The 25,859-nt window shown below is 43.4% G+C and overlaps 1 protein-coding gene across 19 annotated transcripts in view; it reads left to right on the top strand.

Annotated features, from left to right (window-relative positions):
- Positions 1-25,859, top strand: part of TENM2 (teneurin transmembrane protein 2) — a 1,331,635-nt gene that overhangs the window by 1,127,052 nt on the left and 178,724 nt on the right. For all 19 annotated transcript variants that reach the window (XM_077327160.1, XM_077327169.1, XM_077327168.1 and 16 more), the window contains 2 exons: positions 6,815-7,020; positions 25,065-25,260. In XM_077327160.1, the coding sequence (XP_077183275.1) occupies positions 6,815-7,020; positions 25,065-25,260 (402 nt within the window). The remainder of the gene's footprint in view (positions 1-6,814; positions 7,021-25,064; positions 25,261-25,859) is intronic.

The raw sequence follows: 25,859 nt of genomic DNA, 5'->3' as shown, positions 1-25,859 counted from the left end.
ACAAATTGGGATCAAGATTGCAGGGAGAAATATCAACAACCTCAGATATGCAGATGATACCACTCTAATGGCAGAAAGTGAAGAGGAACTAAAGAGCCTGTTGATGCGGGTGAAGGAGGAGACTGCCAAAGTTGGCTTGAAACTCAACATCAAGAAAACAAAGATCATGGCATCCGGCCCTCTCAATTCCTGGCAAATAGAAGGGGAAGAAATGGAGATAGTGACAGATTTTATTTTCCTGGGCTCCAAGATCACTGCAGATGGGGACTGCAGCAAAGAAATTAAAAGACGCTTGCTCCTGGGGAGGAAAGCTATGGCAAATCTAGACAGCATCCTAAAAAGCAGAGACATCACCCTGCCAACAAAAGTGCGTTTAGTCAAGGCTATGGTCTTCCCAGTTGCAATGTATGGCTGCGAAAGTTGGACCATAAGGAAGGCCGAGCGTCAAAGAATTGAGGCTTTTGAACTCTGGTGCTGGAGAAGACTCTTGCGAGTCCCTTGGACTGCAAGGCGAACAAACCAGTCAGTCCTAGAGGAGATCAGCCCTGACTGCTCTTTAGAAGGCCAGATCCTGAAGATGAAACTCAAATATTTTGGCCACCTCATGAGAAGGAAGGACTCCCTGGAGAAGAGCCTAATGCTGGGAGAGATCGAGGGCAAAAGAAGAAGGGGACGACAGAGAATGAGGTGGATGGATGGAGTCACTGAAGCAGTAGGTGCAAACTTAAATGGACTCCGGGGAATGGTAGAGGACAGGAAGGCCTGGAGGATCATTGTCCATGGGGTCGCGATGGGTCGGACACGACTTCGCACATAACAACAACAACAACAACAAATCCAGAGATTTTCCAGAGATACTACTGATCTTTAGTTCCCATGGAGAAAAGGGCTTCTGGGGGGGGGGGGAATCTATGACATACTGTGCTGAGTTCCCTGACCTCCCCAAATGAATCGTCTTAATGTGCCACCCCTAATCCACAGGAATTTTCCAGCCTAGAGCTGGCAACCATAGCAGCAGGTAAACCTAAATACCTGATCCCTAGGGAAAAGTGATCCTTCAGATAGCAATCCACTTGTGCCACTCAGACTTCTCAAGTTATACAAGACATTTGCAGTCTTGAAACACTGGAAGTTGATAGGGAAACCCGGAAGGAAGGAGTGGAGGCAGGAATGGTAGACTTCTGTGATATACCAGCATCTATCTAGAGAAACCAGAGGCCATCTCTTCCAGTATTATGCTGGGAAAATTCCAGTAACTGGATGTGGTGGTGACATGGTTCTGACCAACCGCCCTGAGCCTCCCGGGAGGGTGGTATATAAATATAATTTAAAAATAAATAATAAATAAACTTCTGATCAAAAGGAGAAGACACTAGTTAATGTTTTCTTCATGAATTCCTTCTTGTCAGTGATTTAATTTAGGTGCTGAGCCAGTGACAGCAGATAAAAGGAAGTGAGCTAAGGGCCAAGTAGGGGAGAATCATGCCACTTGTCTTCTATTTAAAATGAAAGTATTTACAGCCTTTATAATACTGTCATCATATTAGCTTATTAGCTTTAATCCTGACCTGACCATTTAAATGTGGTACTATTGTTCACTCTTTTTAAGGCACTTAGGGTTTTATTTAAGGTATATGTGAATGTCTTGCATTTCCAATGCAATGTCTGAATGGGAATTCCCACACTATTTTGCCAGTTGTTTGCACATCTGAAACTTGTGGATCCCCTTTCATGTGAGTGCTACTTCAGACAGGACAACTTGCACAAACAGCAAGATTGACTCACACATCTGCTTATTACTGGCTGTCAAAACAACAAAAGCACCTCACAAAAACATTTCACTTTCATTATTCATTGGAAAAGATTTGTGCTATGTTCACGAGAAGAAGAAAAAATATTCTTGTACAAAGATATTTATTTGTTTATTTTACTTCATTTTTACCCTGCTTAGGGAACCCAAAGCAACTGATATCATTCTCCTCTTCTCCATGTTTTCCTTACAACAACCCATGAGGTAAATTAGCGAGTGTTGGAATATGGAAGATGCTGCATGATTCAGCATCATGTCAAGACATGAGATGTGTAGTTAGCATATTTAGGTCAAGAATTTCCTGATATTTTTCAAATACTGTCCTGATTGGCTCAATTGGAAATTTCCTGTTTCTTTGAGCATACTTCCTCCCTCCTCTCCTAGACCGTTTATGCACTGGGAACGTCACTGCCCCAGCTCCCATACAGGAGCACAAATTGGGGGCAGATGAGGTGCAAAGGGCCAAAGGCTCCCCTGTGTGGGTGCAGGAAGAGGTGGGGCAACCTGCCATGACTAAAACTCCAGCCGGCAGCTGGGCATGAAACCTCCAGTGCATAAACGGTCCTACAGAGCAAATAGATCAGTTGAACAAAGGAGATCAGTTAGACCAGTGGTCCCCAGCCCCTGGTCTGGGGACTGGTACCGGTCCTTGGATCAGTCGGTACTGGACCGCAGTTCCTCCTTGTCCTCCTCCCCGGATGCTGCCTTGGGGGCTGCCCTGCCACTTTGTCTCCAGCTCACCTTTGGTGCTCTCCAGTGGCCACCATGGCTAGGGCTCCCCCTCAGCGTGACACTGCGCAGCTGCTGCTGGCAGCGCCCCCCAGTGGGCGGCGGGAAGTCAGGGGCGCCAACAGGAAAGCAAGGGGAGCAGGGGCTCGGGCGGCAGCGACATCCCTTGGTAAAAGACTACCCCCTCCCCTGGCCTCAGTAAAATTGTCAAACGTTGACCGGTCCCCGGTGATAAAAAGGTTGGGAACCGCTGAGTTAGACAGTTACTTAGGACTCTCTCCCCCTTTCTTTCTATACAAAGTTGTCTTTCTTCTACATAAAACTTTTATTCTTTGAAGCATCTTGGTGCTGTTATTACTTTGCATATTTAAACTTTTCCAACAGTAAGAAAAGCTGTGACAGGCCCAAGATCATTCAGTTAGCTTCCATGGCAAAGAAGGTGTTAAATCCATGGGTTCAAAGGTACACACAGACACTGAAAGTGGTTTGAGCTCTTTATTGTGGCCACAGCATGGTACAAGTACCACTGAAACTGAACCAACCCCCCCAGAAAACCCGACTTATATACACAAGCCACACAATAGATCTTCCCATCAGTGCACACTAGATCCAGCGTATGACATTTAGCTGCACATTGATCAATTCCATTGCAAACTCAGTCCTCAGCAGAACTACAGACACAACAGAAGGGATATGAACATGGATATTCTAGATACTAGTCCAGCACTCTAACTCTCTGTAAAAATACTAGCTACTATCTTGGGTGTTTTTAAAAAATGAAAGCAGATGCACAGAAGTTAGTTTGATGAAGGATTGTTAGCGTTGATAAGTAAAAGTAGTAAGTAAAAACAGATGCTCCATTTTCATATTTACTATGTTTCTAATTGCCGGATGATGAGGATAAACATCAGGGCATGACTGTTTTCTGACTAGCTTGTTTGTGAGCTTCTCAAGAAGAATGGACTGATCATTATTTTAGTGCTGAACTGAATGGCATGATCTATCAAAGCAATTTTGTTCTCATGCTTATAGTACCACCCACTGATAACTATGAGCAGATGACAAAAAGGGATCCCACAAGGAGGCTGCTAAACAAAGAAAATGCCCTGCTTTTTGTAGCTAACATATGCTCTGATGTACCAGAGTCAGGGTATCTACGCTGGCAAATAAGTTGACTCAAACCAAATGGGTGCCGTAACATTCAGGTATGAAAAGAGTAATCTTGATGCTATCAGAGATCCAGCTGAGATATGACTAGGCAGTTTGGTCAGAGATGTATGGTTAGCTTTGATGTGCCTGGGCAATGGCCAAATAGCACACTGCCCTCACACCCACTCTTCAGGCTTCATAGAAGTGCCTCAGGGGGAACAGAACAAGTGGTAGCCCGATGACCTGGGGCACGCATCAAGGATGTCACAGAATGGCTGGACAGGCTCATCAAGCCCACAGATCATTACCCCTTCCTTCTAATCCATGTAGGAATATATAATACTGCCCAGCAGAACATGGGACATATTAAGAAAGACTTTGTGGATCTGGGGGAAAAGGTAAAGGACCTGGGAGTGCAGGTTGTGTTTTCATCAGTCCTTCCTGTAATGTCAGGATGTCAATATGAGGTGCTATTATCAGGAGACAGCATGAGCCTCACAAGGGACGGAAAAAGTATTTTTGGGAGAACTCTTGCAAACCTGGTGAAGAGGGCTTTAAACTAAACCCAAAGGGGGAGTGAGACGTAAATTCAGAACTAGGTGTGATGGCAAGATCTGAAGATGAGAAGATCACAAATCTATGGGGAATGTTACAGGGAACTACTAGCTTCCAGGAAATTCAAAAACCAAAACCATGAGGCACACAAAGGATGGATTAAAATGTCTCTAGACTAATGCACAGAGTATGGGAAACAAGCAGGAGGAACTAGTAGTCCTAATAGAGGAAGGGGGCTAGGACCTATTAGGAATCACAGAAACTTGGTGTGATAATACTCACAATTGGAATACTAGAATTGAGGGGTACAATCTATTCAATCTATTCCCTGCCAGCAAGAATTCCGCTCTGTTCCTTGATCCCTGCCAGTGTTCCATGGCGGAAGCCATTCTTCCAAAGTCCTCTCCAACCATTCAATCTCCATCCCTTTCCACTGCTGAGCTGGCTGGCTTGATTCTCCGTCATCACATCGCTGCATCAATGTCACCCAAGGCACTCCAGACCTCTCTCCAGGCCATCTTCCTGCCCCTGTAGCTTGCTCCACTGGGCCAAAAGGCTCCATGTTTTAAATGAGGCTGTGTGCAAGTCCATCTCCAGACCTGCACCAAATCTTCCCTCACATTATCCTGGTAAGATGGTCAGCCAAGCTGCTGCCAGGCTCCTCAGAGCTACATAGGTTAACTGGATGAGATGTCACCAGGTAAGTTGTCCCTGGAAGCAGTTTCCAATGTATCGGTTGGGTGGTGCTCACTGAACTTGGGTTATGCCTAAATTGTTGTCTTACAGTTCGAGCTAGTAGAAGTCTTCCGCTACCTCTGTCTAGTCCCCAGTTGCCACAGGTTGCCAGCGGCCTCCCAACTGATTACCAAGCCAACCTCCAAGCTAGATGCTTAGGGTTTTCCCATCATAGGTGTTCCTAAAATTTTCACTTTACTTCTTGCCAGATTAAGGAATAATCCTCAATTTCAGACTCCCCAGACGGAGCACTCGCTCTGCTACCTCCATCTGTGCCTCCATCTTGCTTTATCTTTTCTCTAGTCAAAGAGGTCAGTTTATCCAACTCTACATGTTCTAGCAGTAGTATGTAGATACTATCGCAGAAAATTCAAGCATAAAATTGTTTGGTTAGGATGGACACCTCCTCAGACTGAAAGAGATGTAACCCACAGCTGATTTCCTATACATTTCAGCACTATCAGGAAGAGAAATTCAGGAAAAGCAAATCTGTTATTGCTTTCCAACTGATCAAGTCCCAAACAATGTGTGACTTCTTTTTTAAAATTATATATTTATTTTCATTCTACCTCTCAAACTGAGCTTTGAGAAAAAACCACCACAGATTGCATTTGGGGTATATTTCCAACTGCAAGCCAAGTGTACTTTCTAGTAGAAAAAAATCTTCAAAACCAGAAATATTTGTGATAGCAGATACTGTGTTTTACAGTACTAAATCATCCAGTGCTTGAAAACATACTTTAACATGAGGCAGAATATTTTGTTTGTGTAGTTTCATGCTCCCATTCTGCACATTGAATAGCTCATACCAGTACTGTTCCTTTACAGAGTTTTGGTTTGGTTTGGTTTGATTTGAAAGAGCAAAAACTGTGCTTGGGACCTAAGATGGCAGACAACCAATAAACTTCTATAAAAGTTAAAGGAAACTACCTAGATCAATATTTTCTAACATTTTTGGTACCTGAGTATTTTTCTGTCCCACACATCTCTATTATCCAGGATAACAAGAAGGGTCCTCAGATTTTCCTTAAGGGTTCTTTCACTCCTGGCCACTTGCTTCCCTAGATCTTAAATGGTTCCCTGGATAATAAACTCATAGAGTAGAAAATACTGAACTATATATCTATGGGATTAAAAAAAAATTCAGAAAGTAAACTAAGTGGCTGTACTGGGGAGCCATTGTTTGCTGCTGTACAGGTGACAATCTCCTAACAGCCACTTATCTCTGCTTTCTATGATACAACTGGGGTGGCAGATCTACAGTGTTTTCAGTGTTGATTTTGTATTCTAAAGTTACCTCTGCAACCTTTACTTGTGTATCTTTTTTATATTTTAATTGTTTAAGAAGTTGCTAGATATTTGACATGTGATGGTTAAAACCTTTTGTCAATGAAGCTCTGTTGAAATTATTCCTTTACTTTCCCTTGTGGATTTATTTTATATCCCATTCACGTTTTTGATGTTGAAAAGGGAGCAAGGAGCTTTTAAGGTGCATCGCTGCCTCTCTGCTCTTATTATGTTTGATTCATATAAAGAGCAATCATGGAATTAAAAATGGGAAAAGAATCTGTATGCAAGATCTCAGAATCCCCAGGGAGTGAGGTTATAGCTCTAAAAAGCACTTTCTTACTCTTATATACTAATATAACTGTATTGAATGTAATGCAGTTGCACTACTGTACAAAAAAAAACTGTATGGGTAAATTTAGTTATATAAATAAGGTTTTGCTTTGATATCGAAGACTGCCAAACAGTGTTATTTTAAATTTTTCTGCTAAAAATCTTCTACATTTGAATCTAAATCTTATCTCCTTATTATTGTTTCTTGTCTTCCAGGACCCTGGGCCATTAGAAACAACAGCATAGATAGTGGGGAAGCAGAAGTCGGACGGAGGGTTACACAGGAAGTACCACAAGGAGTATTCTGGCGGTCACAAATCCATATCACACAACCACAATTCCTGAAATTCAATATCTCCTTAGGAAAGGATGCTCTTTTTGCAGTGTATATAAGAAGAGGACTTCCGCCTTCACATGTCCAGGTACTTTATGAAAATACCTTTCAGGAGGAAAAAAGCCTGTTTATGATTATTTATAGTTATAGAAATGTTATCCGCAACTATGGGATACTTCTAGTTTTTCTAGAAGGACTCTGTATTTTCTCACCTCTGCTCCATTTCTTTGGCCATCTTCGGCAGGTGGGGAAATATTCATAGTGATGATGTGTAAGGATTCTCTAGTCCTTACCTGGTTCTACTCCTAGCTGGGGTTGAGCAGACTCTCCTATAGGCCTCAGAATGAGGAGAAAGGATTCAAACTGCTGGTAGAGTTTAAATATGCAAAGGTATCAATGACCAGCTGCTTAAAGAAGAAATAACTTTATTGAGAATTTAAACAACATTGTAAAGAGAGAAAAAAGAAAATCCTTGAAGTCTGACATTCTTCATCTGAAGGGAAACAGGGAGGAAGTCTTCTCAAACGAGCAAGAATTTTCCAATTGCGCTATTCTGGATACAAGAAGTTATTATTTGAAAATAACAGGAAATTCCTGATCTAAATATGCTAACTACACACCTTCTCCAATGTCCTCTGCAGGATATTCTTCATATATGCTGTTGAATCATACATACTACAGATCTTGCATATTCCAGCACAGATACCCTGTTCCTCTTCCTTTCCAGACTGGATCATTCTAGCGCTCAATTGCTCTTGCTCTGTCTCATGTACTCTCAGTTCTACCTTTCTTCCTTCTCAGCTTGGTATGAGGCTCCCCTTTATCTGACCTTTAGGCCCAATTTGAACCTGGTGGTGCCCACTCTCTGGTGATTAAAAGAGGGAAGCCAGAGTGACTGGGAATTTCCTCTTTCTGCCCACTTGCATGCCAGCCTGGGATTTAAAGGAGTGCTCTCCCCTCCATATACCTCTCTGGCCTGTCTGAATTCAATTCCAGTCACACTCCTGCCATCCCACTGGTTACTCTTGGGTTACCTGAACTTTTTGCCTGCCTCTTCAAAGCCACTGCTGTCTCTTGCTCTTCTGGCTCTGGACCAGACCTATTGCTGTCCAGCACAGCTTCCAATGAGCCATATCATCATTAGGCCTGCTGGGACATGCCATGTCTTGCTCCTGGAGGCTTCTTCCTCCTGCTTCTTGCCTGTGGCTACAGCTGCACTTGACCCATCCTGTCTTGCACTGTGTCAGTCTCCCTTTTGGGCTGCCGCAGGTAAGTGTGATGCAGGTGCCTTTTGCCTGGTAGCAATTCAATTGGGTCTTTGCCAGGTCACTCGGTCTCTATTGCTAGACTTCACAAGAAAGGAAAGCAGAAGAAAAGCTGTGTCAGCTGATGTTTTATGGAAGCTATATGTCTCCAGTAACATTTAGCTGCAACATGAATAGTAATCTGTGGAATACTGAAGATAAGAGTTCACCGCACCATTTATTCATTCTTATGGATACAGTTCTGTTATTTATTTCTGTAATTTTAAATGTTCTTAGTCTGAAGTAAGAATTACCAAACACAAATTCAGCTCCATCCTCTTAGTATGTTGCATACAGAGAATGCATACCATATCCTGAGATTGTACGGTATTGTTATCTTGAATACGTTTTTAAACCCACAAATCTTAACTTAAGCTCTCTCCCAAGTACGGCTTTTCCCTGCAGGTTCTCCCCATCCCAGCATGCCCTAGACAAAAGCTTCAATCCTTTTATCTTGGCTTAAGTTTATAATATTTCCATATACATTTAAGCAGAAATCACACATTGACGTTGTGCACAGCTATAAATGTCAATGATAGGTGCCTCATCTTGGCAGTATCTAGCCACTATGAAATGTGATGCAGGAACAAATCAGTCAGCCTCCCCCGTGTCACAATGAAAGCAACAATGTTTTTTCTCCACTTCTCAGTAGATTAATAGAAATAATATCACAATGAAAGCAGAAATATTTTTCTCCATCTCTCGGTAGTTTAATAATCTGAATTTGACATTGAATGATATCTTAAAGCTAAAGCTAAAAAAAAAACCCACTCATGTTTGTACAGTAAAAAAAAAATGTGGTCTGTGAAAAGAGTTAAAAACTTCACCTGACAGTTCATCACTGATGGGTGTTGATATGCCAAAGCAAGTAAAATCCTTTGTGGGAACAGTCAATAATCAGTAAATTAGGTACATGATTACCTTGAGACTATGAAGACACAATTTCTGTCTGGAAACCCCAATGAGACCGAAGCTTCTCTGTATAACTGTTTAGCAAATATTCCAATAAATGCCTACTTTAGTCAGTCAAATTGATGGAGCTGCATGTCTTGTCAGAAACAGCTTTGTATATTTCTGTGGATAGGAACTATGGGTAGGTGTTTCAGGGGGCCTGTGAGCTAAAAACAAAGGCATGCAGCACAATCTTAGACAATGTTTGATTATTCTATAGTAGACATTCATATATACAACATATATCTGTCACACATCAGTAAATTGTCATTCAGACTGTTGTATGCTAAGCCAAAAATAGTGGATAACTTGCTGAGAAGAGCATAAATTTCCTAATTTCTCATTAAACTTGTACTGAGTCATAATATTGATCTCCTGTGGTTGGCACTTGGCAATGGCTCTCCAATATGTCAAGTAGACAAAATCCTTTTCCAGTATTGTTACCTAAAATAAATTGTCTCCTGAATTTAGATGGGGGTAATTAGCAAATTCTAGGAGATGTAGTGAGAAGGGTAACAACATGATACTCCATCTGCGTATAATAGGGTCCTTCTCTTCAGAAACTCAGACACAGACCAGCTTTAAAATAAAATAAAAACTAACCATATTGAAAACAAATTAAAAATAAAGCTAACGCACTTAAAAATAGAGAAAATAGAGGTGAAATGGTACAATAAAGGAATATAATTGTTGAAAAAGAAATACTGTATCTACCTCAGCAACACATAGAATTCCAAAGAAGTGCTTCGGTGTGTGTGGGATATCTGGAACACACACAGAGACTGAGAAGTATGCCTTAAATACCCAGAGTTGTGCCTGAAGGTTACAGTTGGGTTCTTTGGCCCCTAAAACAATGGACATGATTTTACTGCCGGTTCAAGATAAAGAAATCTAGGTGACAGGCTATGTTTGTGTCCAGACAAAGCATAGGGCAAGGTCCTGGAGGTTACCCAGGACAAAAGTAATACCTGTAATGGTCCCCATGTTGAGTTTCCCAGGAAAGGAAACAAATTCGTGATTACACCAGCCAAATTAAACAAAATGCAAATAGTATCTTGATTACCCTGAAACAAGGAAAATGAGACTAGGGCAGAGTCTGCACTTACTTTGTTTATTCCATTGTCAATCCTGTTGAATTCAGATCGCTTTGAACTCGGGTCTTCCTCTCTCCCCCTCCTCCCCATTGAAACAGGAAAGTCTTCTGCATGTAGTTAGGGAGGCTCAGAAGGTGGGGGGGGGGAGCCAAGCCTCTTTCTTTCTTTTCTTGAGAGGAGCCAGGCAGGGAGCCCCTTTCTTTTCTTGGAGGGGAGGGGGAGAGGATCGAAAAAGGCAGAGGAGGGAGGAAAAATCCAGGACCGACAGAAGTTAGGGGCTTCTCCTTTAAGACAAGCGTGTCACATGACCAGGTGTAGCCTATCAGAGGTTCTCTACCACGGAGATTTCTTTCCCAATCTGGATATTGAGGATTTACAGCACTCTGAGACATCGCACAATAAAGGTAGGGTCACTCCGGATCAATCCTTCTTGCTGCGGAAGGAAAATTTAAATCACCCAAAATCCAAACGAAAATCACATTGTGTAGAGGGCAGGGACTGAATAGATCTGGGGTTGGAATAAAAGCTCCGTGCAGTTTACATCTACGTGTGGCATATGAGTTAATCAGGTATATTGGAGTTCCTTAGGCATGGTAGGAAGGAAGGAGCATTTAGATGATGATGTCTAGTAACATTTCCTCGGTGCACAATTGACCTACAAATAGGCATTGTCTCTAGAGAGGTGGCACAGGAAAAAATCTAGGCACTTAAGTATCCCTGTGGATTGAGAATAATATCCTCTGAGGACTCCAGGTAGATCCTGGAATGCACAGCGTCTGTCTAGAGAATACACTTTTCCCTTTCAGTGTGAGTGCAGACATCGCTGGTCAGTCCTTCATGAAACTGCACCTCGCGGAGCGGATAAAATAAAGCTGTAAGGCCTCTGTCGGAGGGACCTGTCCGGGATGGGGAAGGGTGCCGGTTGGCCCCTTCCCCCGGACTGACAATTGGAGGGCCCAATCGGCAGGCGCGAATCGGGAGGTGCAAAGCGCCTCTCAAACCACCCCCCCCTTCCACTCTCTGTGGATTCGGCCAGCCGCCACCATTACCTGTCTCGCTTTCCCGATGGCGGCAGCGACGGCGGAGCCGGCACAGCCAGTAGCGACGCAACCCGACCTGGAGGAGCTGGCGGTGGCGGAGCTGGCAGGGCCACCACCAGCGCAGATGGCAGTGGCGGCAGAGGAGCCGCAAGCGGTGGCGGACTCGGCGGTGCCGCCAGCAGAGCCTCCAGAGCTGGCAGTGGCCACAGAGACAGCGGCGGCGGCGGACCCGGAGGCGACAGCGGATCTGGCGCAGCCGCTGCTGCCAGCAGAGCCCCCAGAGCCCCCAGCAGAGGCGGAAATGGCTGCGGCGGCAGCGGAGGAGCCGCGAGTGCTGGTGGACCCAGTGGCGACGAGTGCTGGCGGACCCAGCGGCGACGCCAGACTGCGGCACAGGAGCTGCGAGCGCTGGCGGACCCGGCGGCGACGGCAGATCCAGCGGCGCTGCCACCGCCAGCGGAGCCCCCAGAGCCGGCAGCGGAGGTGGACACGGCAGCGGTGGCGGCGGAGGAGCCGCGAGAAGCGGCGGACCCAGCAGTGGCGGACACGGCAGCGCTGGCGGAGCTGCCAGCGCCTCACGCCCCGCCCGCTCGTACTACGCTCAGATGGGTAGGCCGTGGCGCAGGGGGGGCCAGGACAAACAGCTTGCGCCCACTGTATCTAGAGTACAGCGGGCTTATTTTCTAGTATTTGTATATTTCTAATGCAGAGATGAAATTGCAGAGCAGGGTGCAGGCAATACTGATGAATGCTGTTCATGGGCAAACTGCCCCCAAAGCAAAGTCTAACAGTACTTAACACTGGAAATCTCCAGGATTGAACCTGCCACGTTCCGCATGCAATGTATTTATTCAATCACTGAGCGACTGCCTCTCTCCAAGTTAAAATCCAGCATAAGCTGCCTGTCTTAAGCTCTTCCAGTTTTCTTTCCTTAGTTCATGCATGCTTGTAAAATATTTAATTCAGTTTCATGTGGTGACATAGATATAGTGTCAAACATATGATACACGTTTGACTTTCAGGAACTGGCCTTCTGAAATGCAGATGTTCATATTTATGGTATTTAACATACATAAAATACCATCCGATTGTAAAGTGAACAAGTTAAATCTTATTAATTTAGTCTTTTTCAACCTTTTGACTGTGTAGGAATCCCTGAAATATTTTTTTCAGGTTCCAAGGAACCCCAGAAGTGGTGATATGCCTCTTCAGAGAACTGGGTATGGAAGTAAGGTGCGAGAATAGGTCAATCAATCCATCATTTACCATTTAATTGTGGAGAAAGAGACTAGGCCTGTAGAGCAACAGGGAAAGTGAACTCCAACAGGGAAAGTGAACTTCTAGTGATGACAGCAGTCATCCACATTTCTGGGAAAGGCTGCGTAATCCTGGGGAGCTCTCACGTAACCCCAAGTTCACCTGGAACCCTGGTTGGGAATCCCTGTACTAGTTACTCATGACGTGGTATTTCTGAATTTGTTTACAGTCAGAGTCGTCATTTTGTTAACTGACCTGTTCATCTATATGGTTGGACTGTAAAGCTATTCTGTAAGGATTATCTTCACTATGCACCTCTTACAATAGTAATTACGAATGTGATACATTAATTCAGTTCTTGCCAGTTTCTTTAGTCATTTGCCAACTACAGCATGTCACATAACAGCAGCATCAAAATTAGCCCTTTATCGCTTACAGAGTATGACAGGCCTGCTCTTTGTGGGGACTGGTTTTGTCCCTTCTGTCATTATTTCTTTTCATGAGTGCTCTTTCTTGTTCCTCTGTCACCTTCTACTCATTTACAACAACTGAAATGAAAGAAAGTACATTAAAACATGACCTACCTACAGTTAGAAAATGATGTTCTTCATACTGCACTAAATATGCAGCATGTATTGTTCAAAAACATGTCTTATTGGCAAAAAAAAATATGGATTTTCTGCATTATATATTGTAATGAAACATATATAACATTGTCTACATTATTTAAATTATATGAGTTTTCGTAGCTTGTCATTTCCAAACTGACAAATACCCCTTTAATAACCTGCAAAGGTTTCTCTGCACACAGAGAAGCATACATGGAAAGGTTTCCAGCCCTAGAACTAAAGAGGTTCTTCCTTTTCAAGTACCCCATAATTTGCATTTCTGAATGATTTCCTAATTATTGATCCATCCCTACCCAGGAGATGATAGGCAAGAAAAAGAAGGAAATTAAAATCAACTAATTTTTTCCCAGACTTGAAAAAGAGTCAACATCTCAACATATTCAGAAACTGTGTCCAGAGTCTGCCTACTTTCTTCCTGGTTAGCAGAACTACAATGATTGTTTTCTATTATCATACTTCTATCCATGGCTTTAGGGAGAATGTGATATTTCCTTTTAAAACAATACAATATAAAAATGCGTTATATCAGAAGATCAATAAAGCAGAAAAATGCAAATTAATGAGTCAGGTGGTAATTCAGAATCCAACCTAAGATTCTTTTATGACTGATTTTGCTTAACAATAAAGATAAAGCACCTTTTTATTGAATTCATTAGCTAAAGTTCATGCCGAATCTCAAATGATTTATAAAAAAAAATCCTTGCTTGTTATCTTACAATCATTACCTATAAGGAACCTTAAGTTCTAAGCCAATTCTAATTGCTAAACAGTGAGCTGATTCCAGCCATGTACAATCTGAAACATAATGAATTTTGTGGTTCTACTTGTGTAACATCTTGTGCAAAAACATTTGGTGCTTTCGTCCATATCTGTCTGTCTATCAGATTCTGCAAAGGCTCAATCCTGATCAAGCCCACAGTGCAGCACTCTTGTTTCCCGCTTCTCATCTTCTAAAGTGCCGAAACAGCTGGCTCTGAAAAATCATGTCTTTAAAATCATGATGGTGCCACAAGGCCATCATGTATGAAGAAATTGGTTGCACAATGTGTCATGCAAGCAGCAATAAAAGTTAGGGTACAATAAATTTATCTTTTGTGGCAATTCAACTAGTATTAGAGCTCTAGCACAGGTGGAAATTTATTTACTGCCTGTCTTGGACTGACTGACTCGGGGTGGTGAACAACAAGGTGTATAACATTTACAGAATAAAATACACATGATAAAGACCCGTTCAAGATTAAATTATAAAAATTAAAACATTTTGCCTGTTGCCAGTTATTTGATTTTAGAAGTTCATCTAACTAACAGGGAACCAGGCTGGTGTAGTCAGAATGAAGAGGGAGATGAGAGGAGGGAGGCCTGGAAAGTATGGTTCTGATTTTAGTTGGCCTCAACCATAGGCCTGGTGGAAGACCTCTGTCTTAGGAAGTTCTGTGTCAGGACCCTGAGGTTCTCACGGAGCTTGTTTCACCTGGCAGGAGCTCTAGTTGAGGCCAAATGTATTTCTCTAGGGCCAGGGATGTCCAGTTGGTTGGTATTGCCTGAGTGTAATGCTTTCTGGGGAACATATTCAGAAAGGCAGTCCCTCAGATACACCAGGCCCAGACTGTATAAGGCCTTGAAGGTAAGTACCAAAACCCTGACCTGGATCCAGAACTGGACTGGAAGTCAATGCAGCTGCTGCAGGACTGATCTTATATGGACTCTCAGTGGTGTTCAAGTGAGAACCTTAGCAGTTACATTTTGCACCAGCTGTAATTTCCAGAGCAAGGTCAAGGGTAAACCCGTGTAGAGAAAATTACAGTCCTGAGGGAGGGGGTGAACTCAAATCTGGAGGTGACTGTTGTTTGGATCACAGTGGCCAGGTGCTCCTGGACCAGATAGGGCACTAGTAGCCTTGCTTGGCATAGGTAGGACAATGCCAGCTGCCGTGCTACCTTCACCAGGGTGGAAGCCCAATTGAATGGATCCAGATTTGTCTCCAGATGTTTTCTCCAGATTGCTAGCAACTGGTCTGTGGCCACCCTTTCAATCTCCTTCCCCGGAAATGCACAATGAGAGACAGGACAGTAACTGGCCAGGTTCCAGGGGTCCAGCAATAGTTTCCACTGCCTCCTTCAGATCATCTGGGAACACCTCTGTCAATAAGGACAGGTTTATTATCTCCAGGAGCGGTATTTCTACTTTCTCATCACTCATTTTTTAGGAGTCATAAACTGCAGGGGTCTATAGCAGTGGTCCCCAACTCCCGGCTCGGGGACCGGGACCAGTTTGTGGATCAGTCAGTACAGGGCCACGGCTCCTCCCCATCTTTCTCCCCGGCTGCTTCCTCAGGGGCTGCCCTGCCACTCTGCTGCCAGCTCACCTTTGGTGCTCTCCAGCAGCCACCATGGCTGGGGTTCCCCCTCGGCGTGGCACTGCGCAGCTGCTGCTGGCAGCACTCCCGAGCGGGTGGCAAGAAGTCAGGGGCGGCGGCAGGAAAGTAAGTGGAGCAGGGGCTCAGGCGGCAGCGGCGACATCCCTTGACAAAAGACTACCCCCTCCCCGGGCCTCAGTAAAATTGTCAAGCATTGACCAGTCCCCAGTGATAAAAACTTTGGGGACAACTGGTTTATAGGACAAGTAGTTGGCCTCATTTTGCCCTCGCTCCAACACAGTTGTTGCAGGATGGATGGGCAATGCAATCCAAGAGCCATTCAAGGAACCTGCTGCCCTGGGTATAGAACAGAGGGGTTGTTGTACAGCATCCTGTCCAAAATGACAGCCTGTTGGCTGTTTTGTTCTCCTCTTATTTATTTATTTGTTTGTTTGTTTATTTATTTATTTATTTATTTAATGGATTTCTATACCACCACTCTTGGACCTGCCGACTCATGGCGTTTTACAATAAAGCATAGCAATAAAACACAAGAACCCTATATTACTGCCAAGGCTATGCCACCTCGCTGAGAAGATATACAATATACACTAAATAATAACAATAACAATGAGAATTAATAGTAAACGGTAGATGGCAGCGACAGTTTTTCTCTGCTAACCCACAGTGTCTCGGCTCTTCCGTTCAAAGTTGTATATCCAACTATGGCTGTGTGAGCCCAGGAGTGCAATGTTGGCCCAGGGGGGGACTGATGGCCCCGCTGGGGAGGACCCAATCTATCACCCCAGTCTCCAGCCTAGCCTCAACCAAAAGCCTGGTGGAAGAGCTCCATCTTACAGTCCCTGCAGAACTCAGAGAGCTCCTCCAGGACCCTCAGCTATTCAGGGAGCTCACTCCACCATGTGGGGGCCAGGACAGAGAAAGCCCTGGCCCTGGTCAAGGCCAGGCATACTTCCCAGGGGCCCAGGACAACCAGCAAATTCATACCCGCAGAGCGAAGCGCTTTGCGATGAGCATAAGGAGATAAGCGGCTCTGCAGATAGGTAGGACCCAGGCCACATATAGACTTAAAGATCAAAACCAAAACCTTGAACTTAATCCAGAAGCAAACTGGCAACCAATACAGTTGTCTCAGCAACAGCTGGACATGGACCCTCCAAGATGACTCAGTGAGGACCTGTGCAGTCGCATTCTGTACCAGTTGCAGTTTTTAGGTCAAGGACAAGAGTAGGCCCACATTACAGAAGTCTAATCTGGAAGTGACCATTGCATGGAACATGGTAGCCAAGTGTTCTAGGGATAGGTAGGACACTAGTAGTCGTGCTTGGCGCAGATGGAAAAATGCCACCTGGGCTACTTCCATGGATAGAGAGGCATCAAAGATCACCCCCATGTTCCTGGCCGATGCCGGTGCAGATGTTAGTTGCACTCTGCCCAGGCAGGGGAGATGCGCTTTTGTGCAGCTCCAAGGTCTTAGGCACCCACTGGAGCCCTGACTGAGAAGCTAGTTTCACAATGTGTTATGCAAGCAGTAAGGGTACAATAAATTTGTCTTTTGTTGTATTTCAACTCATATTAGAGCTCTGTGGAGATTTTGCCATCACTCCAACCCAGTTGTCACGTGGTAGATGGACAGTGCAATCCTGAAGTACAGAACGGAATTATGGGTTTCCAGAACAGCCTATTGACTGTTCAATTTACAGCTCCTAGGCTTTAGGCACCCATTGGAGCCCTGATTGAGAAACTGGTTTCACAATGTGTTATGCAAGCAGCAATACAAATAAGGGTACAATAAGTTCGTCTTTTATTGCATTTCAGCTTGTACTAGTGCTCTGATATCACTACCAGCCACATGGGGCCAGACAGAGAACAGTGTACAAACAAGCATGCATTAGTGGAAAGGCACCAGGATAGCAAAGCTCAGGCTCCTGGTTCAGACCTTACATGGAGAGAGGCAAGAGGCAGGCAAAAGCATTGGAACTGCAAAAAATGGGAACAGAACAAAACAGCCATTAGGCTGCCTTGGAGACAGGATACCACTCCACAACTCCTCTGTTCTGCACCCTGGGTAGCAGCTCCCTTGCATTCACTATGGGACCCAGGAACCTGCACTGCCAAGCTATATGGCTTATCAGATGCTCTAGGAGTGTGTGGGATCCAGAGACTCCCCCATGATGAAGCACCTATACTTACCCTCAGACCACCCACCTGCTCATCCCCAGTACAAGAAACACATATCAGTCAGCGGTATGTGTGCATCAGAAGAGTATGTATACCAATATGTTGGCTCAGCCTTCAGGGTGCCAATAGGTCTCTGCCATGTTTTGCAGCTGAATGCAACAGAAATCCAATGGCTTCAGAAGGATCAACAATAGTAATCCTAGCATGAGCCTCCCTGAGTCTCAGCCCACCCTGTTGGACATGTGAAGGGGACTTCCCTAAAAGGAAGTCACAGATGAGGTCGTATATGGAACAGGGCTAGTCTCATCTGCTCACAAACAAACAGTCAGGGACAGAGGTGAAGAATCCTCCCAGACTTCCTTTGCAACTGCAACTGCTCCAACCACAGCTGTTCCAACCACAGCTGCTTGCATAGAGGTGTCATTCTGCAGGGCAATAGATCCCATGGTTGCTTGGTCAGTTGCTCTACAATGCACAGTGGTACAAGTGTACAGGTTCCCAAACTATCTTTGGGAAGGAGGTATCTGGCAAAAATGTGTACTAACAGCCCAGTATGGGGTTGCCAGATCCCTGCCCATCAGGGGCACTGGTTCATTGTCCTCGGAGTATGCTCCATTGCATTCCATAGGGCATGCTTGTAGAGGGGGAGGGTTGGGGTTGCGGTGGGGGAGGAGTTATTGCACTCCTTGTGGGGTTCTACAGAGGGCAGCTCTCTCCCATACTCTGTTCAACATCTACATGAACCCTCTGGCACAGCTGGTCTGGAGTTTTTGGCTGGGTTGTCACCAATATATGGATGACACCCAGCTCTAACTCCTCATGAACAGGCACCTGGACTCCCCTTCCAGATACATTTGCCAGATGTCTGGAAGGGGTGGCTGGATGATTGGAGCAGAGTCGCCTGAAACTCAACCCCTCCAAGACGGAGGTCCTGTGGCTGGGTGAGAAGTGGACAGGTCAGGAAGTGTGCGTATCCACCTTGACCGGGGTACAACTTAACATTGTACCTTCAGCAAGGAATTTGGGACTGATCGTGGATTCCTCCTTATTTATGGAGGCTCAGGTCACAGAAGTAGCCTACTTGCATTCTCCCATCTGTGCCAGGCACAGCTACATGTCTTCAAAACACTTCATGCAGTGGTCACCTCCAGACTGGACTTCTGTAACTCGCTCGATGTGGACCTACCATTGTCCCTGACCCAGAAACTGCAGCTGGCGCAGAACGCAGCTGCTATGGTCCTCACAGGCACATGTTGAAGGGCCCATATCCAGCCTGTGCTGAGGCAGCTGTATTTGTTGCTGGTTATGGCCCAGGTTCAAGGTTTTGGTATTAACCAGTTGCGGTCAGGGCATTCTAAATATGTATGGCTGAGATGGTTCAATGTCATGTGCCCTATTATGTGGCATCCTGATAAGAGTTAATGTAATGCTGGGAGGCTGTTTCTGGTGTAGAAGAAGTGGTTGCAGGAGAAGCAGCTAGCGTTTCCAGTTGTAGGTGGCAGCATTCTTGTGCATCCCTAAGAGTTGTGGATGATGCTGTAGCTGTGGTGGTGGGCAACTGTTTTTTGCCATTGCCCAAGTGATACTCTGTAGTTTTTGATGTGTAACTTTCCCCTGGTTATGAGGGATGTTCCCATACTGGGGCAGCTTAGGTAGCTGACTAACTCCTGCCATGCCTCTGGGTCCACTACTTTTCTACCGGTTTGGGGTATGTATTTGCATTACTCTACAGCATTGCCAAGGATGCTCCCAGCTGGGATGCAGCATCAGCAAGGCACTCCACCGCTGGGGGGGGGAGGCATCCTTCGCGGCCCACCTCCAACTAGTCGACGGACCACATGTGGTCCATGGCCCACAGGTTGGGGATCGCTACTCTAAAGGACACATTAAAGGAAATGAACATTACTATCCAGTCCAAGAGATGTTTAACTCACATGACCAATGTGATTTGAAGGATATAATGCAAGGGATATTACAGTCTTATTTTCATAAGCAATAACTGCTCTGAAATCAGAAAACCCTGCTCATGGAAGGTAAACTGGAATATATCTCTCTGCCGCTACTTTTAGACCCCTCATCACAGAGACTATTCAGGTCAGCAGTTAAAGCTGTTGTTTGCCATCAAGGTTACATATGTACCAGTCCAAAATTACAATGAAGAAACAAGTCTGTGAATGTATCTATGTGTATAATTTGTATTGAAAGTGTTTGGGGTGTCACCAGTTTGAAGAAGAGCATACATCCTACTTGTCATATGACCAAATAAATTAGAGAACTCATGAATCTTTCAGTGCAAAACTCAGTAAGGGGCAGAACCAATTATCATTGATACAATTGTGAGACAGCATGATTGTCAAAAAACAAAGACTGAATTAGAATTAAACCAGTTATTCTGATTTACCAAGCCTATTTGGACAAAATGTGTGTGGGGGGCGGGGGTCTGAGCATTAAGTATGGCAATATGGGGAAAAGCAATCTAATATGTTTAAACAAATGGGGGAAATGGAGTATTAGGCTGTGGGAAAAATCAGCATGCAGAAGTTAAATTGATATCTACGGTCAGTCAGTGCTAATAGGTTGTCTGGTTAGCAATAGGTTGCATGACACTCCTGCAAAAGTCAACTGCATCCCCTTGGTCATACCTGCAGTCAGGGGATGAGACCAACCTCTGCAGTTCTGGCCGCTTCAAATGATTTTGGCTCCTTCTGTGCTCTGTTTCTCTTTGATCTACCAACTGCTGAGCCTGCCTGCTGCCTGAGATAGAATCAGTATCAGACACAGGGGAGGCAGAGGAGTCTGCCAACACAATCCAAGCAGAGCAGCGTGTTGCCAGTGAGAAATGTCAGCTTTTATTGCTACACTCTTCTGTGTTGACCCTCAGTGAGCAGACTTTCCAAGAAGCAATAAACTAGGTTTTTCCAAGAATGTCACCCCAATCAGAATATTTTCCAAAGAGTTAACTGATGGTGTCTTTAACCTCCTACTCTAAACAGATAGTCTTCAAAGATGCTGAATTAAGGGTCTGATTTATGTGTGTGGGTATGTGTAAAGGTGTGTCAAGTCACAGAGAAATGCCAGCAAAGGAGCTCTCAAGGCAACTGAGAAACAGACAATGTTTGCCATTGCCTTGCTCTGCAGAACCTGCCTTGGTGAGCCTGCTTAGCTTCCAAGATCTGGCAAAATTGGGCTATACCATGTCGCCTTGCTTCCTTTTTATTTATAGAGATATGCAAGAGAGATCCAACCATCATTTTATACACTTAAACAATTGTATAATAATAATAACAATAACAATAAAATTAGAAATAGTAATTTTAGAAAATAAATCTGGGAAATTTAATTTGCAAATAAACCAAGAAGGAGGGAGCTAATTCTCATATCATACCTCTCTGTATTCCATTGCTTTTGGCACTTTTCTTCCAGTTGACTTCCAGTATTACCTTTCAAACTGGAGAAAATATACATCAGACATCCATGCAAAGGTAGATGGGTAATTTAAAATAGAGATTCACATGTGCATATGGTTTACACACATAAGAAAACTCCTGAGTTTCAGGTGTGTTCTTACAACTGCTTTAAATGTAGGCCTTTTTTGCACTGATGGTTTCCATTGCATTCACAGTGTATTTCCCCCATGGGTTTTCAGCCTTTCTGTTTTCCAAGCACATTGCCCATGCTGTAAAAAATTGGGCTGATTTTTCTTCTGCTGCCATTCAGCCTGCAGTTTGCATTGAGTTCAGTTACCCTGTGACTTACTGAAGAGAGGTTTGGGGCTATTTCTTTCCCCTTCTTTGCAAGCTGAAGTCCCCCACCTTGTTCCATTGCTCAGAGGAGCAGACCTCCAATCCCACCAAGCATCCCCTCTGCACCCTGCAGAATCCCATCAAGTGGCCCCTGCAGCCTTCTGCACAATGCTGTCAAGCTCCAGGTGCCTTTCCATTCTTCAATGATTTTATTGCACTTTTTATTTCATTGATAGTTGGTTCTCTGCTGATGAATATATTTTTCTGGCAAGTCAATAAGTGGTGGTTCTAGTAGTGGTCCCAGAGGTGTATCATGGTTGTATAGTGGTTAAAGAATTCTTTCCATTGCTGCAGGCATTCAGTAATAGATCTCACAAAAGTACCATCTTTTTTCTTAATGTTATCATTTGTAGATTTAATTTTACCACTTTGTTGTTTGAGGATCTGATATAGGGTTCTGTATTCATGTCTGGATGCAGCTTCTTCCAGATCTGGTGCAATATTGTTTCAGTAGGTTTCTCTACTGTCATTATTTAAAAAGCACATCTCCACTGGAATTATTTTAAATCTTTGTACTTCTTATGTTTCGATACATAGTCTATCTAGTTTAGCTTTCTCATAGTTCCTAGTATGCACTGAGGTGACAAACATCTCATTTCTAGTGCTTCTGGCTGTAGATGAGGGCTCACATGTTGCTTATTTATAAAAACTGTTTTTCCATGCAGACTTCCCCTGAGATAGAAAACTAATGAGGTAGGTAAAAGTCTAGGCAGTAGGATTGTCAGGTCTTCCCTGGCCAGTGTCAGGGGTATAGTTGCCACATCCAGATTGGAGATTTGAGGGTGGAACCTGTGGAGGATAGGGGCCTTAGTGGGGTACAATATCATAGAGTCCCCCATCCAAAGCATCCCTTTTCTCAAGGGGAACTGATCACAGTAGTCTGGGGAACCTCAAGTCCCACTTGGAGGCAGGCATTCCAACCTAGCAAAAAAACTTTCTTCCTGACAGCAAGTTTGTCTTTGAAGATGGAAATTTCTTTTACAATGTCACATTCAGTCATGGTGCCCCATTTAATGTTTCAGGTTACATTTTCAAGAGGACTTCAAGAAATCAGTTGAATTTATTGCTGGCTGGTATATCACTAGAAGCAAAGACATGTTTGGCATACTAAACAAGCCACTTGACAGTCATGTGATACAAACACAAGAAGCTGCCTTATACCAAATCCGACCACGGGTCCATTTAGCTCAGCAATATATATTCTGACTGACAATAGCTCTCTGGAGTCTCAGAAAGCACAAGGGCTTTCCTAAAAGCTGATACTTGAGATACTTTAACTAGAGACGCCAACGATTGAACTTGGTGCTTTCTTTCAGAGTGTGGTATCCACGTAAAGAGACTAAAGGCGATTTTGGAAAACCATTTCCTTTTTCATATTATGGGATGTGAATATTTCTGTTAAATCAGAAATTAGGTATTATTTAGCAAAACTCACTTTGCAGGGCAAAATTCATTGTGATATCTAAATATTAAAGACAACTATCTTCTAGGGCGAGGTCAATGATAAGTTTCATTAAAACATTTGATTTGAGCATCTTAATATTCTGAGACACACAGCAACAAGTTTATTTTGTACTTAGGTGTTTATCTGGCATAGGCTCCTAATTCTGTCTACAAAAAGGCTTTTTTCATAGGGCCTATTGAAATATTATTTTTGTGTTATTTATAAACAAACAATGAGGTCCAGAATGTCAATTCTTGCTTAGTAACTAGATATTTTAAAAACCATACCCATTAAATAAAGAAAAGAGCCAGCTTGATGTAGTGGTGGTAAGCACTGATTTCTAATCTAGTGAGCTGGGTTTGATTCCGTGCTCCCCCACATGCAGCCAGCAGGGCTCACCACAGCCATGATAGTGCTGTTCTGATGGAGCAGTAATATCAGGGCTCTCTCAGCCTCACCTACCTCACAGGGTGTCTGTTGTGGGGAGAGGAAAGGGAAGGCACTTTGAGACTCCTTCTGGTAGAGAAAAGTGGCATATAAGAACCAACCTTCTTTTTCTTCTGCTAACTAGAATTACTTCCTAATGGAGATTACAAATGATTCTTTTTCAGTCAACTACCAAGTAATATAACTCTCTATTAAACTAATAATCATATTTTAACCAATTACTTGGTTTTGTTGACCAACAAAAATGCTGTTCATATTTAGTTAGATATCCAAGTCCTAGATTTCTTTTGATATTGTCAATTAGTGCACCTGTGATAACAGTATGAACATATGTAACAACTGGGAACATCTGTAACAACTTGGAACAAACTTCCAAGATTTCTACATTAACACCACCTGTCATGCCCAATTCTGTATCAACTGGCTCTAGAGTTGCCTACATGATTCCATGATGAGCTGAATTTCAATTGGGGCTGGGATACTAGATGAAGATGAAGAAGATTAAGATGATGATGATACTAGGCTGAAACTACCCAGCACATGATACTACATGAACAGCTCTAGAGACAGCAGATTGGTTATATCAGGTGCTCATGAATTCTAAATAAGAACCCTCAGTTTACCCAAAGGCATGAGAAGTACTGGGTAAAAGTCCAAGCCAATTTCATACTCTTGTATGGTTATGAAATCTGGGGGGGGGGGGTGACTGTATGGAGCTGAACAGAAAAGTAGATGTACAATTGTGAGTAGCGTACCTCTTTTCATAAAATGAGTCTTTTTCATGTTCCTAATTATGATTCCCTTTGAATTCATACACATTTAAAATTACCATTTAACTATTATGGTAGCCGAATTAAGAAAGCAATAATTGGTCAGATGGTAGAATTACCTGATCCTTTTATATGTGCATGTGCAATTTCATAGAACTTTGAACTGAACCGTATTGGATGGACAGATATGAGAAAACCCTGCCTGATTGATTCCTGCCTAACAAAAGTGTATCCTTTATATGCTGGCAGCTTTGACCGTATATTTGCATATAGTTATATGTAAAAATCAACATGGAGTATTCTTTAGACCTAAATAATTTCTCTTGCAGTGCTTTAAGAATTTTATGTTTAGACAAACATGCAACATGTTGAAAGTTTGCCCTAGAGCATATTCAATAAGTTAACCTGAGTGTTTTGTTGGAGCTTTAGTAATTTTCTTTCCATTTGCTGAAACATCATTAAAGCGGTACCTGAGTTATTACTGTGTTTGCTACATAGCGAGGGTGGAAGAAACTGCTCAACAACTGCTAGCAAGAGACTGTCATTAGCAGAAGCAGCATCATGATACATGTGGCACATTGCTCTGCAGATATCCTGCAGATTGCCTATTACCATTTTCTTTTAATTGTTCCTTTCTCAATTTATTCCAAAAGTGGCCTTGACAAAGGGTGGGGGCAGATTAAGTATAAATATACTCACAATGAAGGGATGCTGTGTCATAAGTTGTGCACTTGACAAAATATGCATACAATTTAAAAGTTTAGGCTGCACTTTTTATACTTTGTGTGGTCTGCCATGTAAACTACAGACCCTTTCCATTTCTTCTGCCTTACAGTATGACTTTATGGAGCGTTTGGATGGGAAAGAGAAATGGAGTGTGGTGGAGTCCCCAAGGGAGCGTCGAAGTATCCAGACTCTTGTACAGAATGAAGCTGTGTTTGTTCAATATTTGGATGTGGGACTATGGCACCTTGCTTTTTATAATGATGGCAAAGATAAAGAGGTGGTATCCTTCAGCACTGTTGTCTTGGGTATGTATTCTTTGGCTGTGAGTTCTGGTTTTGAGGATTTTCATTGTAAATGCAGTAGAAATTGTACAAAAAGAGGCAAATCAGACAAACAGGATAAACTTTCTAACAAGCATAGAAGAGCAGTCAGTTTTCTCAGGACAAACGAATGATAACAAAGAATTGCCTCAGATGGTATAACATGCGACTGATAAGTAATTCCTCTGCTTTCCATCACAAGCTGCAGTATCCAGAAGGAATAAAACATGCTATGTCTCTGTCCATTGCAGCCCAGTTTGAAAGCATTTCTAGTCATTCATGAGAAAGTTGAAGAAAATAGGTGTAATAGTTAGGTAGACTGCTTGATGGTGCAATGATAGTCATTGGACCAAAATACCAAGAAAAGTACAGTATTTTATTCAGTTCAGAGGTTCTTCCACACATACCTATTATGAGACTGTTCACTAGCAAGATGCATTGGCGGGGGGGTCTGAAATCCCATGTGATAACGAAACAGAAGAGCAAATGCCAGAAGTATCAACCAGAGTTCCTCAAATTGAATATATGATGTGTTTGAATACACAGTAATATTATTTCACTCATGAAAATGGTCATAGCCAATT

The sequence above is a fragment of the Paroedura picta genome, chromosome 3 (assembly GCF_049243985.1).
Source record: "Paroedura picta isolate Pp20150507F chromosome 3, Ppicta_v3.0, whole genome shotgun sequence".
Lineage (NCBI taxonomy): Eukaryota > Metazoa > Chordata > Lepidosauria > Squamata > Gekkonidae > Paroedura > Paroedura picta.
This window is presented reverse-complemented; position numbering and strand designations above follow the sequence as displayed.